Here is an 18,220-nt window from a genome sequence, read left to right as displayed (position 1 = left end):
GGGCCGGCGGGAGCAGGTGTCTCCAGGTCACCTCCTCCTCCCTCCTTCCGGCCTCACGCCCCGAGCCTCTTGGAGTGCTGTTTTGGAAATATTTCCAAGCGCTTCAGCAATATCCTGCACACTCTCTTCCCCTTCCCCCGGGAGTGGCTGTCCGTGCGGGGAAGGTACTTGCTCCCAATCCAGCTAAATTGTTATTGACTTGTGTTCTCTGCGTTCCGCAAACATTTCACTCAGCCGTCGCCAGCGAGGCCAGGAATCCCTGCTAGGGCTAACGGGGAAACCAGCTGTGCCGGGCCATTTCTCCTGCTCTTCCTCATCGATCACAGAATTAAACTGACAGAAGGAAAATTTCAGAGCGACTTGGGAGGGGAAGGGGCTGGGCCCGGATTGGTCAGGGGTTCAGGGACCTGGGGACCAGAGTGCTAGAAATAGGAGCAGGAGGAGGGTGGACTTCCCTCCAGGGTTGTGGCTGGTGGCAGGGGGTGGCCGATTTTGCTTCTGAATTGTCGGTTGGCCTAGTCCGAAGAAACCCAAGAAAAACAGACAGACAGGGAGGTTTTTGTTACTGCTTCACGGCCACAAGTGGAACCGGTAGGGTTCTGTAGACAGAGGGGAGAGAGATAATAAATCAGAGGCTGCACAGGTGAGCCATCAACTGAGCTCAGCCACAGATCTTTATTTTGCATGGAAAATATGGACAAGTGGGGTTTGGGATTTTTTTTTTTTTTTTTTTCATGAGTTGCCACTCTTTTGCTATCAGAAGATTTGATCCAGAAGTCGAGCTTCTGGCCTCTGGAAAAATCAGGTCTGACCACCTTGGTTCTGTGTGCCTGTAGGGCAGGTGGGGCTGAGTTGCCAGTCTGCAGCCCACCCTATAGTTTCCCTCCCGTGCCTGCCTGGCTGCTTGAGGCCCCCACACTTACAGATTGGGTACAGACTTCCCTCCACCGTGGCCCCCTGAAGGCTTCCCTTCCAGCCTCTACTCCCAACCCAGGGCTGTGTCAGGAAGAGGGGGCCAGAAGCTAATGCCCATCAAGCCACTACTAGAAATGGAAAGATCCCTCTAGGCCTGAGGCAGAGGAGAGGGGGATCCCTTCCAGCAGGTCCTCTTCCTTTTCCTTTGTTTCCCCGCAATGAGTCACCTTCACCTGGCCACTCTCTGTCCTCCCCAGCCTGCACCGGCCCCTCCAGCATCTGTAACTAATGCAAACACATGCAGGACGGAGCCTGAAAGCCCCCAGGCTTAGCCCGGCCCCAGAGCCCTACGATGGGCTAAATCCACCATAATCCAGGCCCTGTGGATGGGGAGCTTCCAGGCCAGCTGCCTGGAACGCAGTGTGAGGGCCACCCACCAAGCTGCACGCAGGCTCCTGCTTCACAGCAAGCCAGAAGCCCATAGCACTGGTGATTAATAAAGGCAATGGGCATCAGTCTCAGTAACCAGTGGCCCACCCCAGACCATTCTCATCACCGGCTTCAGTGGTTTCTCGATGATTCTCTTAGGCAGTTGGGTAGAGAACCACTGGCCTCGAGAATGCCACTACTGCAGGTTGGTGGGTACCGTGGGGCCTCTGTTTCACACCTTTTCTGCTGGGAGCTATTTCCTAAAGGGGCTATGCCAGTGTCTCTACTGCAAGCCTGGCCGCTGAGCCACAGGACCCTAGGCCTCACTAGTGTATCGGGGCACAGGGAAGGGGGAAGTGTGGTCACGTGACTTCCCTAGATCCGCTGCTTATCCATCTGACAAATGGGATGATAATCTCACACAGCTCATGGGATTTCTCCCAGTACACACCCAGCCTGCTGCCCCAAGCCAGCAGGTGCCTGGGCCCTGCCCACTCTGGGGTCCCAACGTGGCCACCATGGCTGGTGGTTCAGAACATCCTGTAGAGTGTTCTTCACAGCTGCATCCCGAGCACCAGGTCTGGCACAGAGTATATGCTCACCTTCAGGTGGGGCCACGGGCTCTTTGTGGGTGAGTCATCCATTTTCTGGAGAAACTAGACATGCAGCAGACTCTTAGGTAGCATCTCCCTTTTTTTGGCATATTAGTAACTAGCTTTTTAAATCTTAAATCATGTCAGCAAATCCAGACACTCTACCAGGGGCCTGTCACGTGTGAGGCTTCCTCCCATTTGGTCACCCACAGACATGGTATCCTAGTGTGGTGGATTTCCCAGGGGCAGACCCCAAGACGTGGACTCGGGTACCGATCAGATCACCTAGGAGGTGAACCCGGGAAGTGCATGAGGAACCGGAAGGAGGCGAGGGACCCAGTCCCAGGGGTCTCTGGGGCTCAGCCCACCAGGGCCCCCCAAGATCTGTGTCGTATACACCTCAGAGCTATCCCCCCGGGAGTCCAGGGAGCTGGGACATGTGTCCACCCTCACTGGTGGAGGATTCCTCTGAGGGAGCTTATGTACCCAACGCTTCCAGCCGGCCCTGTGCCAGGGCTGCACATGCCCCCGTGGCCAGGGAAAGCCATTGATGTGTCCCAGAGCCGCACGCTAATGCTGTGGGTGGCCACCAGGATGGGGCACCCACAGCGGCTCCTGTGTTTGTCCAGGGCTGGTATTGCCGCCCCCATTTTAAAGGAGAGAGAAGTGACCTGCCTGCATCCGGTGACAGCGTCCCATCAGGGGACTGTAAGATCCGCCAACCTTCACCGCGCTTACAGTGTGCCAGGCGCTGCTGTAAAAACTTAAGCGCCTTTACCCTCCCGGAGCCCCCCGCGCCGTCCACGCGGGGTACCATTCAGCAGTGCGGGGACAGAGCACAGAGAGGTGAGGCTCCCGGCCCCAGGTGGCCCAGCGGGGAGCCGCGGGCTCTGATCCTGGCAGCCTGGCGCCCGCTCCTCTCAGGTCCTTTCAGAATTCCCTTGCCCCCCGCCCTGCCCGCCCGTCCTCAGCCTTCTGCCTCTGGAACAAAACCCCACGAGGCGCGTTCTCCCGTCCTCCGGCAGCTCCCCGCCCACCCACTCGCGCCTTTCCGTCTGCCCGCTTTTGCCTTCCATGCAGGGCGACAGCGCCAGCCAGGGCCGGGAGAGAGACGCGGGCTGGCATTCTGTCAAGGAATTAATTGAAAAATAAAATCATTAGATGGGAACTCCAGAAATGCAAAATGGTGGTTGGAGGGGGGCAGGACTGGGGGGTTGTTGGGGGACGGCTGAGTTTTTTGTCAAGTTAATTTCTCGGGTATTGATGTTTGGTGACATTCACTTGTTGTTTATCTTCGGGTGCAGCTGTAATGCTGAAAGAAAATGCACAGCTTGTTTCGTTTATTTATTTTACACCTTTCTCCGGTTCTGCATTATGTTTGTTTGGTGAAAACCCACTGAGGCTTTTGATGTCGAAGAAGTGGGATTTCAGCAGCTGTTCCCTGCAAGCAGGGTGCTCCATGCGCAGACAGGGCCGGCGGGGGCTGCTGGGTGTCACGTGGTGGGGACTCGGGCCTGACGCATCCCCTGGGGGGGCGGTCGGGGGCCCGGCCTGAGCCAGGCCAACCAGAGCAGTCATGGCCCCGAGCGCCGAGCCCTTGGTGTACTGGGCTCCGAGCACAGACTCACTGATGCTCACGGCTGCCCCAGGAGACGGGTCCTGTCCTCAGCCCCCACGCACAGATGAAGCCGAGACCTGAGGAGCTGAAGTGACTTACCCAAGGTCACTGAGCCATTAGGCGGCAGAGCTGGGACCTTGAATTGTCTGATCTCCAAGGCTAGGGAGTGAGCCCCTCGCTGACCTACTTTGTGCACTCCTCACCCTGCCAGGGGTCCGGGGATCCCCCTGGGCCTCCGTTTTCCAACCTGGGGTGGGAAATGGGTACCGTACCCTTTCAGCCTTTACAAACCAAATCATTGTATTCATTTACCTAACAACTGCTCATGGATCACCTACTAGGTATTGGCTATCCTCTGACAGTCCCTGCCCCAGTGACGCCCCCTGGCCTAATAGCAAAGTGAGACATTGAGTCCACATCTCTGATGGGAGTTAGAGCGGCAGAGATGTTGGTCTGTCCACCACGGACCGGGGTCTAACCAGGTGCCAGTCATTGCTCTTTTGCCTCCATTAATTCTGCCCGTGACCCCACATTACAGGCAAGGAGACGGAGGCAGCAAAAGGCTGGCCAGCGGTGGGACATATGTGCCCATGCCTGCGTTCCTGAGCCTGTATGCTAAGTGTTGAGGACAGGTGGGGGGTCCCCGGAGAGGCTTCGCTGGGAAGAGGAGCCCATAACTGCTCCAGGCAAAAGGAAAGGCCTCCTTATGTCTGGGCCTGCGGGTCAGCAGGTGGTGGCCACAGAGAAGGGGAAGGGTGGAGGAACAGCCCTGTCCGCCCCCCACCCCACATTTTATGCACGAGGGAGTGAGCCTCACTGGGTCCGGGCCCCACCCAAGGCTGCATACTGGGCAAGTGCCAAAGCCAAGTGTGTGTGACCGTGCAGTCACACCCGCACCCCCCACCCCGAATCAGGGCCCCCGAGAGCCGTTGCAAGCATGTGTGAGACAACGCTAGCAAGTGAGACAGGCCAGGGCAGCAGCCGGGGGCTGCCGTGTGTTAGCCAGGGGCCCTGGGCTGTGCACCTCGCCCTGCACCTCCGTGTCCCCAGCTGTGTAGTAGGGGTGGCAACGCCCCCTCCTGCAAAGGGTTCCTGAGACTCCACCCTCTGGTTTCCCCAGCCAGATGACCTCTCGGGTGCCTCCCAACCCCACCCCTGTTTGTTGTATTGCTGTCCCAACCACAGCAGTGCTGTTTCTCAAAGATTATCCACCTCAGTGCCCTAGGACTCATTCATTCATTCAGATTCATTCAGTCCTTCATTCGTTCGTTCTTACATTCAGCACAAAAGCACAGAGCTCAGTCTGGCAAGCTGGGGCCAGTGTGGTCCTGGGGACATCCAGAGAGCAGAAGCATCCAGGAGCAGGCCCTCCAGGCGAGCTGGGCCCTGGAGATGCCCTGTGTGGAGAGGTGCAGGAACAGCAGCTCTGTGTCCCATCCTGTGTCCATTGCTCCGGGGCCTCCTGCTTGTCCCAGGATGGGGAGCCGAGGCTCGGAGGGGTGAAGGTCCCACCACCAGGGAGGGGAGCATAGGACTGGAACCCAGCCATGGGTGGCTGTGTCACAGGATGTTTGGTATTCAGGTGACTCGGGGGAGGGCAGCCAAGGGCAGGGCTGACATTCCAGACAAAGACGCGGAAGAGCTGGTTCACAAGTCTTTAAAACAGTGAGGCCAGCTCCCAAGCAAACTGAACGTGGCTGGTGTCCCTGGGGCCGGGGCTGAGGTTGGGAGGTGCCCACTGGTTGGGAGGGTGGGAGATGCTCTGAAGCTATGGGCACAACCACCTGCCAGTGGCAAGACTTGCACAGTGGGGTGAGAGGGCCAGAGCTGAGAGTCAGGCTGGGTTCTGGCCATGTTTACATTGTCCCCTCCTCCAGGAAGCTGCCCTGATAGCCCACATGGAGCAGGTGCCTCCCCATCACAGCGCTGATCCTGCCCTGGGTTGTGGTTGTCCGGCTTCTTCTCCATCACCCCTCAGTGGTCCAGGAACAGCCTAGATGGGGGCTGTCCCATTCATACCAGGCCCAGCCCAGAGCGGGCACTGCCCGGTCTCTGCTGTGAGGGGATGAAAACATGAACAAAGGTGGTTAAAGACTGCTTTTGGTCCAGTCCCTGCTTCTGTGTGTCCTTCAGCAACCTGAACTCTTTGATCTCATCTGTCCCTGCCATCCGTCCTTTCAGTCAGCAGGTACTTACTGAGCATCTGCTGTGTGCCCCACGCCATTCCAGGCCTTGGGGGGGACAGCAGTGACAATGCAGACCAAAACCCCTTCCTCCTGGAGCCAGCATTCCAGTGGGAGAGGCAGACAGGGAGCTGAACGGTCGGTCGATGCTGTAGAGGAATGTGGGCAGGGGCTCTGGGAGCCTTGTGGTCTTAAACAAGGAGAGGAGGGAGACCTCCCTGGAGAGGCGAGTCCCCCACCTGCAGGAGGAGCGCTCCAGGCAGAGGGAACAGCAAATGCGAGGCCCGGAGGTGGGAGAGGGGGGTGCCAGAAACCAAGAAGGGGCTCACCTGGGTGGCCTGGTGGCCCTCCTGCTGGCTTCAGCTTTTCCCCCAGGGGAGAGGAGATGGCCCCACTGAGGGCTGAGACAAAGGAGCCACAGGTTCTGATCCCTCTGGGTGCCCCTTGAGAGCGGACTCTGGGAGGGAGGGCAGAGGAAGCTCCCACCATCCTGCAGGCCAGAGATGCCGAGGACTGGGACCAGAGGGCGGCAGTGGAGGTGGGGGGTGTTCGGGGTGCAGAAGTGATGGAAAGCTCGAGCCCTAGGATGTATAGGCAGAAACCGACTCCTGTGCTGGTGCCTCGGAGTTAGAGAAGCTCTGGAGGTGAGGCCCGCAGCTCCACTGCAGCGGCTGTGCTGGCCGTCACCAGCCAGCCCTTGGAGCCTGGGCCAGCCTGGCCCAGGAGAGCGGGGGCCCGCCAGCCCAGGAGCTCGCACTCCCATTGTTAGTAACTAGGAGGAGGCATCTGTGACAGGCCCACAGGCCCTATTTTGCTGTTCTTCTATTTCTCGGCTCCCATTACCTGCCCACAAATTCAATTTCCAAAGGCCATTGTGCACCTCCAGAGCCTGCGATTCTAAGGAAACCAGGAGCATCGAGGAGGCAGCAAGGAGAGGAAATGTGCGTCTGAGCCACGGGCTGCAGCCTCCACCCCCAGCCCATCCCACCCTCTCTCCCTTTCCATGACTAACAATGATGGGTACAGCTGCCAGGCCCGGGGGCTCCTGGGCGGCGGGCAGCCCCCCACAGCGTCCCCAGCCTTACTGTGTCCCCCCCTTCCTGCTCCATTTGCTTCTCCCTTCATCGGGCAGACGTTAGTGAGCACCCACTAGGTGCCAGGCTGTGCACTGAGGCAGGGACACGGCAGTGAACGGGACAGCTCTATTCCCAAAGAAATGACCGCCGCGATGTCAGCGGTAAGAAGTGCCCCAAAGCAGGTGGCGGGGTCAGAGGAGGAGGGGGCACGGGAGCTGGGGCTTCACTACAGGGTCCTCTGGGACCTGCAGGTGCCAAGGTCCTGTGGTGTGCATGCAGTGTACCAGCCCGGAGTGGCCAGCTCAAGCAATGGCACCCAGAGGACTAGAGAATTCCCTCTCCTTGCTTGCAAAGCCGTAGGAGCCTGAGACCCCAAGCAGTAGCACCTGTTCTAGAAGGATCGCTCAGGCAGCCCTGTGGGGATGGCAGGAGCAGGAATTCGGGTGAATGTCTTGGATCAGGCAGGTAGCCATGGAGAAGATGAGACAGGGTCAGTGCCCTGTCGCTTTGGGAGGAACAAGGTGAAGAAACAGGCCCAGAGAGTCCAAGTCACTAGCCTAGGACTCTATACAACAGGCCCAAGATTCTTCGTGTCAGGGCCAGGGGCCAGGCCAGACTCTGGAGAGACCCTCGTGAGAGACATGCCCTTGGGAGCTCCAGCCTAGTGGGGAGTCGGAGGCAAAGGATCACAGGGCGGTTGTCTCCCTGAGGACTTCACAGAGGAGGTGTTGTTTGAGGACGGGATTGGGACATCCTGTCTGCAGCTGCCTCTGAACAAGTCCGCATTCTCTGGGACTGAGGCCGACCGTGAGAGGTTAGACAGGCCAGGCCTGAGCCGGTCTCCCCCCACCACATCCCTCCTGGGAAGACCGAGGGCCCAGCTCACCTTCTCCTGCCACCCTCACTACCTCCCTGGCATTCTCGCGCCAGCCCTGGAGACTTTCATAGGAAGTGGGAACACTTTGGCCCTGGTGTTGCTTGGTTTCGAATCCTGCCTCCACGTGTGGCTGAGTAACCTTAGACTTACCTGTCTGCAGCTTGGTTCCCTCCCCTGCAGGAGGCAGTCCTAGCACGTCCCTGTGGGACTGCTGAGAGGAGGAGAGCTGTAGCACACAATGCATCCTCCGTAGTGTTTGGGGCTCAGAGCGACCATGTATTGCTGAGCCCACCGTGCCTTCTTTTTGTGCTGTCATCCACATCCCCGTCCCCTCTTCTCACAGAGAACTCCTATGCATCCTTCAAAGTCCAAGTCAAATAGCCCCTCCTCTCCAAAGCTACCTCTAATTGTTCTTTCCTCCATGCTTCTTTTGGAATCTTTGAGCAAGCCGCTTACTCTACTGTTAAGAATGTATAACCTCCAGGAAAGCCGGAGCAGCTTCTACTTGTTTCCCCAGTGATGGCCCCCTCACTTTTGACCCATCCCCTCTGAAGGTGTTCTGCTCCCTGCAAGCCAGGCAGAGACCTGTTACCCCCTGAGCTGCTGGGAGGGGGCCTTCCTGGCTCCCTTCCTAAATGGAGCCCTGTCCTCTGCGGGTAGAAGTTGGGGAGGGGGTGGTGGGCAGAGCCGGAGAGTTCCTGGGGCAAGGAGAGGCAGCCCCACGGTGAAGCCAGAGACTAACGGGCAGTGTCTCTCTCCTCTCGTGTTTTCTCTCCCTCGATGGCTTCTGGTCCCTTGTGCCCTCTCTTGTGACTCCCTCCTCCCTCCCTATACCTCCTACCCTCCATTTTGCTCATCCCGGTCCCTCTCCCTTCCTGCCATTCCTCTCTTCCCGCCTCCCACCCCTCTCGGCTGTTTTTTCCTCCTCTCCTGCCATCTGGGCTCCCACAGAGCCCCCGAAGAAAAAGCGGTCTGTGGTGTTGGACGAGATCCTGGAGCAGCTGGAAGACAGTGAAAGCGACAGTGAGGAGCAAACCCTTCAGCTGCGAGCTGGCACCGAGAGGGTACGTGGCTCCAGGGCCCTGGGGACTGGGGACAGCCGCTCCGGCTTCTGCGCTCCTGCCGGGTGGGCGAGGAACGCAGGCACCCCCACCGTGCCCCAGCCTGAGGTTGACACGTTCCCGCCGTCCCCATGCATCCGCTCTGTGCCCCACACCCAAGGGCCAGGGGGCAGGGGAGACGCAGCCACGTTAGGAAGTCTCGTGGCAGCACAGGGACCCGGAAGCAGCAAACACAAGCCACACCCCACCAAGCCTGGCAGTCCACCGCTGGTTGGAAGGTCAGGGCAGAGGGACTCGGGTTTGCTCATGCGCAGCTGCATGGGAGCAAGTGTGGCATCAGGGTGGAGGGGCAGGACCCTGGCACCATGACCTAACCTCCCTTGGCCCAGTATCTGCCTCGCAAACGATTCCCACCTCGTGTGGTTTTAGTGAGAAAAACACGCCGCGTGAATCCATGAAAAACCCCCGGTGCGGCACTGAGCGTGTAAGACCGGCTCCAAAGCTTCTGTTCTTGCCCTCCTTCCAGGGCTGCTAGCTGGAGTTCCCACTACATCCATCTACGGGAGTGCTCGCAGCTTGGGACTTGTCCTGTGTCCTGCCCGAGGCCCCTTGGGACTGAGGGCTCTGGTTCGACCGCCAGGGCTGACCACAAGGATGCTCACGACACCCAGATGCCAGCCTCTCCGGTTGAGCCTAAGATGTGTCTCTGATGGCAGCTACCCTTGGCTCGTGGATGGAGGACTCTGTGAAATGCATTCCAGCCCTGTTGAAAGGCTTATTGCAGGCTTGGGGTACCCGCCTGCACACACCTACTCCCACCTGTACCTACAGCCTCCTCCCACTGGGAGCACCTGCACCCAGACTCGCCAGAGGCTGGATGGTGTGGAGGAAAAGAGCCCCTGCCACTCATCTGACCTGGGTTCCAATCCCAGCCTCCTGAATCTCACCTCTGTAGCCTCAGACCAGCAAGGTCCCCTCTGACCCTCAGCTTCTCTTTCTGTCAAGTAGGGGTGATGTGCCCACCTGGGGCTTGACCACCTCAGTCAATCCAAGTAAAGCCTGGAAGAGATGCCCATCAGCACTTTTGTTTATTCCTTCATTTGGGACCTCTGGCAGGGGCTCATAAATCTTGGTCTCTGCATTTTGGAGGAAGGAGGTTCCAGTTTTTCATCCAGTTTTCACAGTGGCCTAGAACCCAAGCAAAGCTCCGCAGCGCCGGTCCCCGTGTGAGTCTAAGTGTACTCCCCACTCCCCGTGGGGCAGGTGCTCCCTGGCCAATCCTGGGCTCGTTCCTAAGAAGTAAGAGGCAAAAGGCCCAAACCCAAAGTGGCTTGTTCCCCGCCGTTTGTAGTGGGGTGCCCCACAGACCCCAGGTATGACCACAGTGTGTAGGTGGGGTCAGTGTTAAGCCTCACCCAGGCCAAGCCCTCGATGACCAGGCCCTCCAGTTGCTGTGAGTCTTGGGGGTGACAGGGGCCCACCCTAGTCCTCCCCACTGCTTGTCCTGTTCAGGGACATGTGGGTCCTTCCTGATGAACACACAGTCTATACTCACACCGCCAGGGCCAGGCCAGTGGCGGCAATGTAGTCACCACATTGGAGATAATCAGACCCATGGGCCTGACACACGAAGAGGCCTCGTTGCCATCTACAAGACTGACTCGGATGACGGGACTAGAACATTCCCAGGACAGGATCCGCCAGCTCCTGCAGCCTGATGCCGTGTGTCCAGCGCAGGCTATGTGTTCAACCAGCCTGGGAGACCGGGTCGCCACCCCCCTTGCTGCTGCACCTGGCCTCTCGGCCCCCCCACCCCAGGGGCTTACTGTCTGGACAAGGAACAGCCACGTAAGCAAACAAGAACAGCCAATTCAACTACCCTGGAGATCTTGGGGTGCCCCATCACCTCCCCCTTCATGCCACCAAGGATGTTGATGGTGGATGCCACCCTCATCGCCTCCCTTCCCCTAACCCAGGAGCACCTCATTCTCCACAAGCAGCCAGAAGGAGCCAGTTGGATCTGTAAACTGGGTTTTGGAAGTCATAGCTTAAAACCCTTCAGGGTTCCCCACACACTTGCAATGAAGTCACACTCTTCACCCAGCAAGAAGTCCCTGCCACTTGTCCCCCACTTACTGCATGCTGGCGTTTCCAGTGTGCTCCCACCCCAGGGCCTTTGCACTTGCTCTTCTCTCTGCCTGGGACACTCCCCCTCCCCCCTCATCTGTCCTGACCATCTCTTTTTTTTTTTTTTTTTAATTTCCCTTTGAGATCTTAGTCTAAATTCTCTGAAACAGTCCCTGGCCACTTTATCAGAAGCAGTCCACTCCACTCCTCCCCCACACCCAGACCCATGCCCACACCATTTAGTCACAGCACCTAGTGCAGGGAGCAGCCCAAGCCCTGGCCCTTCTCCTCTGAAAGTGACTGTCGCCTTGGGCGGTCAGAAATTACTCTCACTGTCATAATTCTTACATAGAAGCCACCACCACGTGATGACCCTGGAACAGCTAGATAATGGTTAGGCGAAGTTAGGTAAGGTAGGCTCGGCGCAGAGGACAGGCACCACTCTCCTCCTTGGAGGAAGCCCCTGGGAGCCCCTGGGGAGATAAACTTCCATCCAGTGTGTGCCGGGAGATTTGTGGGGACTCGGGCAGCCAGGACGTAGTTGCTGTTGTCACCAGGGACGCAGGGTATAGGGGAGCTTGTGGGGAGGAGTTAGAAGTGACAATAGGACATCAGTCAATCTAGGAGAGAAGTGCCAGGAATAAACCATGGCAGGGGAAGGGGGGGTGGTCGCTGAGGAAGGGGTGCAGCCCTGGGGCTCAGTGAGCCTCCTGATGCACGTGTGGACCCATCCATTTCTCACAGGGGTCCGTGGCCCTCAGATGGTCAGGGGAACTAGGAGGAGGGCTGTGCTGGAGGCTGGACCGGAACAGGCACCCCGGAGAGGGGAGGGGAGGTGGCAGGGCCAGAGACCGCAGGGTCAGAGGGGGCCCCTGACCTGACGAGGCTGTGGGGCCCGCCGTTTGTAGAGGCAGGAGCTGGAACCCTTCCTGTGTGCCCCATGGCCACACCCACACCCCACGCCGGCTCTCACACTCAGGCCCTGACCCCTACAGGCCATATTTCCCAGGCTCCCCTGGCAACAGGCTGCCAGATGGGTCTGGCCAGAGGTGGGCACCAGCAGACGTCTGGGGGCTGGTGGAGGAGAGAGGCCAGAGCATTCCTCCCCACCCCTCACCCCTTTGGTCCTGTGCAGGTCCTCGCCGAGGGTTCCAGCCCTCGGTTCTGGCAACACCACTGTCTCCCTGGAACCCTCCAGGTGGGTGTGTTGTTACCCACTGGCCTCTGGCTCTGCCTGAAATCCCGTCTGTGGAACTGACACAGTTCCCCACCAGGCACAGCGAGGAGATGCGGGGGGCGGAGGCCGGGAGTGTAGCTGGTCTGTGCACATGGGGCTCCAGAAGGAACAGAGAGGGGCCCCGAAAACCCCTGAAGGGTGGGAGGGAATATTTGGATGTAGGGCCAGGCTTGGGGAAGGAGAGGCCACCGAGGCCTCTGGGACTGGCTGGGGGAAGGTGCTGTACAGACCGGCCTGGATGGGTGAGGAGGCTCTGGCTCCTGCCTGCAGGTGGAGGACAGGCGAGTGGCTGGGGTCCTCGCAGAGCCGAGTGAGAGTGGGGTGCGCTGCAGCTGGAGGTGTGGGCAGGAGAGAACCCACAGGCTCCGGTTCCAGGAAGGCCTGGGTGGGATCTCAGCAGCACCCCCCACCGCCTGTGCAACCTGCACCAGGGGTCTCAGCCTCTCCCGCCTCAATTAGCCTATCTTAAAAAAAAAAAAAAAAAAATAGCCTATCTTTAAAGTGGGTATGAGAAGAATTTTGGCCTCGTAGGATTTTTTTTGAAGATTAGATAAAAGATCACGGGTAGGAAGCACGTAGCAGACTGTTATATGCCTCGGGGACGCTAAATAAGGGGGGGGTATCGCCATCGTTTGTTACTCAACAAAGGAAAGGATGGGGCATGGCACCTGCAGATGCCCGAGGAAGCCAGAGCCCAGCGTGCACACAGCAGGCCCGTGGGGCCCACGTCGGAGGCATGGGGCAGGGTGGGGAGTCCCTGCATCCGGGAAGGTGGCCTGGAGAGGGTACCCTCTGCCCACAGCGCCCGAGCCGGCACATCGTCCACCCGGGCACAGTGAGCCGACGGTTACCAGGGTGCGCACTTGGGAAACCAGGGAGGGCTTCCCCTGGTCTGTTCCTAACCCTTGCGATCCTGGGGTCACCCGCAGGCAGGCCTGCCGTTGTCACAGAAACTCCTCTTCTGAGAGCCAGGCTCGGGCCCCGGGTCAGCGCTTCTGGGCCGGTCCACAGACTTGGTGGGTAAGGAGGGTTCTTGGCCGCCAGAGGGCCCGGCCGTGGGGCTGGCCCGGGGCCCGGGGTGCGTGCTGAAGGCCTAGGGCCAGCCCTGGAGGGCTGCCTCCTTCCCTCCCGGGAAATCCAGCTGGCATCTTCCGGCCGGTTGAGGGCACTGGCCAGGGGCTGGCGTGACCGGAGTGAGCCTCCCTTCCCACGGACACATCTCCGCTCCGGGAGGGCGCCGGGCAGCTTGGGGCGCCCAGAAAAGACCAGCCACGGCGGCTTCACGTGGAGCAGGAAGGGGCCCCGGCCAGAGGCAGCGGCTGGCGGAGCCAATCCTCGGAGGCCCTCGTCCCGGCCTGTGCATCCAGTCATCAAACACTCGGTGCCAGAAACCACAGCCACATGAGGGCCTGTCTCCTGGGCTTGGAGACCCACGCGTCAAGCACAAGACGGTTTCCAGCGGCCCTACCGCCGGATTTTCCTCCTCTTTTACTGCCTCCTCGGCTTTTTTGTCTTTTGAGGCCGGGCCGGCTCCCAGCGCCTGTCTGTGCTCTGCGGCGTCTAGGAAAGGATTAGTGCAAGCTGAGCATGCAGGCTTTGGTGAACAGAGCCGAGTTTGGTTTCAACATCTAATTCAATTTGTTCTGCCGAGATTGAAATATGAAATGGTTGCCAGTCAAACGTTCAAAGGATGGGGGGAAGGGAGAGAGCACGCCTGCTGAAATTTAAATTTTAATGAAAATGACTTTAACCCTTTGGTGCACCTTGCAGAAACAGAGCACAGTCTCCCCTCCCGCGGAGGAGCCCCTCCTGGGTGCCCCCCTCCCCGCTTCTCTTTTGCAGAGCTTCACTAAGACTATGTAGTGCTCTTTCTTTTTTTCAGAAATAACTGTTAATAAAAGATGAATGGAATACTTGGTTCGTTATAGGCTCCCATCTTCCCCCAGTGGTGACTTGTGCAAGTCCAGGCCCCGAACCCATGCTGGGCACCAGTCACGGGTGTAAATGGTCACCTGTGTCTCGGTTTCCTCTGTGTGCCCTGCCCCCTCTGGAGCATAAGCCCTGGGAAGGCAGGATCCATGCCTCGTGCACACCGCGACCCCTGCCTGGCTTGGGGTCGGAGGCAGGGGGCGCTTGGCAGTATTTGATGGAGAGAACGCTCCCCACTTTAAGCCCCCGACAGCTTTGGGAGGCGGGTTTATGGGATGTATAGAAACGGAGGCAGGCGGCATCCCCAGAGGACAAGACGCGGAGGGCGGGCACCAGGACTCGCACCCAGCTTCACGTCACCAGAAGCCCGAGTTCCCAACCTGGTGGTCCCCTGCTCCTCCAGGCTGTGCGAGAGCCTGACCCTGAGCAGGGTGGCAGCCACACTCTCCTCTCCTCGCCCCTGTGCAGTGGGCTGTGCCACTGTCCCTGTTTCACAGCTGAGTTTGGGGCTTGGGAGGGCAGGCCTCACAGGTGCCACATATGGATCTCTAACTCAGGGCAGCTTGAACGAAAGGCACCTTGTCTTTTTTCCCTTGATTCGGCTTTTCCTGTTCAGCTCCTACTTGCCATGAACTGCTAATGTGCTTTTTGGGGTATGTGTATGTTTAATATCAAATGCCATCAACCCCGGGCACGTGTTGTGGCTCACAAGGCTGTGGCAAGCACCAGGCGTTGCCATGCCATCCTAAGGCTCCGGGGCAGAGAGTGGGGGTGATGGGGTGGCCCCGAGACTTCCCTCGGGGACAGTGGGCTCCCGAGGGCTAATCCCTTGGCCTCATCCCTGGGAACTCATAGAGCCACGGAGCCAAAACTGTTTGAACTTAAAACGCCTTGTCATGTGCCTCTAGCCTGTTTGTGGAGCCCACTGTGCACGAGGCTGGGCCATGGGTGAACTCAGCAAATGACACTCCTGGTCCCGAGGAACTGATGGCAGAAGGTGGGGAGACAGCCAGCCAGCAGACGGCTCCTTCTCTAGTGCCACTGAGGCTGACGTGTATGGGGTGTCCACAGGGGCCGAGGGAGGGCTCCCTGAGGGGGTGGCATGTGAGCAGAGCCTGGGAAGGCGAAAGCAGGGACCTGAGTGCAGAGGCCACTGCAGTCATCTAGGGGCAGGGGGTGACTTAGACCTCAGAGGAGGAGGTGACTGGCAGCTAGGTCCTAGACATGTTGAAGATGGACCCCATGGGATTCATGTACTAAAGTTCCAGCCCTGAGGTGTGCAAGGCCAAAGTTGACTCCATGGTTTGGGACCTATGCAAAAGGTAGCTTATGCTGAGGCTGGCCCCTGCAGGAGCTGGCACAGGGCATGCCAGCAGTTGGGGTGCAAAAGCGCATTATGTTGGAGATGACCATAAGCCGTCAAGTGGAGAAGACTGTCAAGTTCACAAGAGACGGCTGGACCAAAGACATGATGGGAAATCCTCTGTTTTCTTTAAGAAATCTAAGAAACAACATGGGGCACTGACAGCCCCATGTAGGCAGAGCTAGTAAATCTTGGCTTGAAGCTCAGAACTTTCCGGTTCATTTTTAAGCCACCCATAGACAGTTCCAAACTCTTGGCCACAGGACTTTAAGAAACAAAAGTTTTACCAGAACCCCAACATAGAAAACCACAGAACTGCTCTGTTCAAAGTCGGGGTGTGCGGCCTGGCCCCCCACCCACATATTCGTCCTCCACCTCAACACCCCAGGGTTTGAAGACCTGAGGTAACATGCAAATGTGACTCACAAACATGATGTGCAGGCTTCAGGGGTACACAGGAAGACTTTTAATGTATGAGTTTATTTGCACATGTTTGTTGCAAATACAAATGCACAGCTAGCTCATCACACCTGCGATTTCACCAAGCTCTAACGAGGAGGCAAAAAGAGTGTATCGGGATAAAAGAAATTATTAAGACCGTGAGTATAGTAAAACGGAAGTGGTAAAGAAGAGCCGTGAGTGGTCTAAACCAGGGGTTGGCAAACGGCAGCCCGTGGGCCAGATCCAGCCGCAGCCTGTTTGTATAAAGTTTTATTGGCACACGGCCATGCCTGTTGGTTTCCATACTGCCCGTGCTGGCTTCCTGCTGCTGCTGCTGCTGCAGAGTTGAGTTGCAACGGAGACTGTAATATTTACCGTCTCACCCTTCACATCAAGTTTGCTGAGTCCTGATCTAAAGCGAACCCCTGTAATTTTAAAGCTCAGAGATCTAGACCCAGAGAGGGCCAGTGGCTTCTACAAGGTCGCCCCATGCAGAACTCCCCATTGGGCGCACTTCCCACGGCACCACGCTGCCTGTGCACAGACCAGAGCCCCGCGCTCTGGGCTCAAATCCCGGCTCTGCCCCTTACCTGCCGCGTGACCTTGAGCTAGCTCCTTGACCCCTCTGTGCCTCCGTGTCCTCATCTATGAACTGAGCGCAGCAGCAGTGCCACCTCTCTGGAGTCAGAAGGGTTAAATGAGTACAGACGCCGAGGGCTGAGACCAGTGCCTGCCACGTAGTGAACACCCTACAAGCAGTTGCTGCTGTTACCCCATCCCCCCAGTGTAAAGAAGTGTCCCCCGTGCCTGCCCCATCACCCACCACCCAGGAGGCCATGTGCTCCAGCACAAGACCTGAGCCCAAGGCTGTCTGGCTGAGCAGCAAAATAAAAGGGGCCCTGCAATCTAATTAGAGCATCGCCAGAAGCCAGGCCTGAGTCCCCTCCAGCTTCCTTAATAAACCCCACTTCCCCCTTAATTGCAGCTTTCATGAAGACGATCCACTGGGGCCTCAGCGCCCCATCCTTGGGCTCAGGCCAGCAGCAAACATTTTCCTGTTTTGCAGATTTCGGGTGGCAGCTGCTTCTGCCTTCCCCAGGTACTGTCAGGAGCCCTCCCCTCTCCTGGTCTCCAAGAGATTCCGGGCGATAACATCGCTGCCACCTCCTATGTCCACGTGTTACCCTGTAGTTGACAAAGCGCTTGAAGCCACCAACTCGATGGATCTCAGCTGAGTCGCAAGGCAGAGACTGTCAGTCTTGTTGCACGAGTGAGAAACTGAGGAAAGTGAAGCAGCGCATCTCCCAGGAAGGTGCCAGACGAGGGCAGGCTGCTCTCTCCCCCCATGTGTGCAGTGGCCACACACTGTGACCCGCAGCATGATCTGAGGCATCTTCTTGCTCCCCTTGGCTTCGTGGACAAAGGACGGAAGCCGGAGGCGTGGGGAGCCACAGGCGCCACCACCAACAACACCGGTTCCATCCGTGGTTCTCAGACTGACCTTCCCAGAGGAGCTGGGGATGTGGCCTGGGTCCAGAGCCTGCACCCCCTGCAGCTTCCAGGGAGTTCGTGTCGGGTGGCCCAGTGCCCACCGTGTGAGTATCTCAGTTGGGAGCTGAGAGATTTATTTGGCGACTGCCGAGATGCAGGCCAGCTTCATCTGGGGCTCCAAAATCAATCGGCTCCAAAGCCAGGGCACCGGGCAGCTGTGTCAGCCTCCTGGAGATGACCCTTCCCACTGCTGTGACAGACCCAAGTATCAGTGGTTTAGACAAGGTGGAGATTCTCTCCCTCGAATGACAGCGGGCAGGGCAGTAGGCTCCGTCCACTACAGCGCCGCAGGGCGACGGGGACCAGGCTGCCCTCTCTGCCAGGACCAGGCAGCGGGGTGGGGACCAGGAGAGGCCTGCCCCGCCCTTCAGGGGTGACAGTCTCACGTGGCTTCTGGTCAGGACAGAGTCACACAGCAGAAGCCCCCTGGGGGTGAGACCGAGAAGCAGTCCCAGGGTGGGGGTGCCGTGTGCCCAGGAGCCTGAGGTCCTCGTCCTGCAGGAGGTGGGAGAGTGAGCGTGGGAACAGCCAACGGCCTCTGGCACCGAGGTCGTCGGGCTGCTGCCTGGGCTCTTCCTGGGGCATTTTCAAGATTGATTTGTTCCTGATTTCCACCCTCTGAGCCAACTTGATTCCCGAACCCCCCAGGAGCATCCTTCGGAGGTCCAAAATGGGCTGCTGCGTATTCTTAACCCGAGAAAAGGTTAAAGCCTACTCTCCGATACTCAAGCACCAGCTGTCCTCGAAAAAGCCCAGACAGAGGGTCTTGCTTCCACACGGAGACATGTCTGCTGCTGCCCCACGTGGCAGGGACCGCAGT

The 18,220-nt window shown here is 58.4% G+C and overlaps 1 protein-coding gene across 2 annotated transcripts in view; it reads left to right on the top strand.

Annotated features, from left to right (window-relative positions):
• The window catches only part of RBM19 (RNA binding motif protein 19), a 126,877-nt gene extending 112,848 nt beyond the window's left edge, over nucleotides 1–14,029 (top strand). For both annotated transcript variants that reach the window (XM_077875760.1, XM_077875759.1), the window contains 2 exons: nucleotides 8,643–8,755; nucleotides 9,279–14,029. In XM_077875760.1, the coding sequence (XP_077731886.1) occupies nucleotides 8,643–8,755; nucleotides 9,279–9,287 (122 nt within the window). In that variant the 3' untranslated portion in view covers nucleotides 9,288–14,029. The remainder of the gene's footprint in view (nucleotides 1–8,642; nucleotides 8,756–9,278) is intronic.
• The last annotated feature ends 4,191 nt before the right edge of the window (nucleotides 14,030–18,220 follow it).

Source organism: Canis aureus, chromosome 27 (assembly GCF_053574225.1).
Source record: "Canis aureus isolate CA01 chromosome 27, VMU_Caureus_v.1.0, whole genome shotgun sequence".
In the NCBI taxonomy this organism is placed as follows: Eukaryota; Metazoa; Chordata; class Mammalia; order Carnivora; family Canidae; genus Canis; species Canis aureus.
Note: the sequence above shows the minus strand (reverse complement) of the source record. Positions and strands in the feature narration are given on the sequence as shown.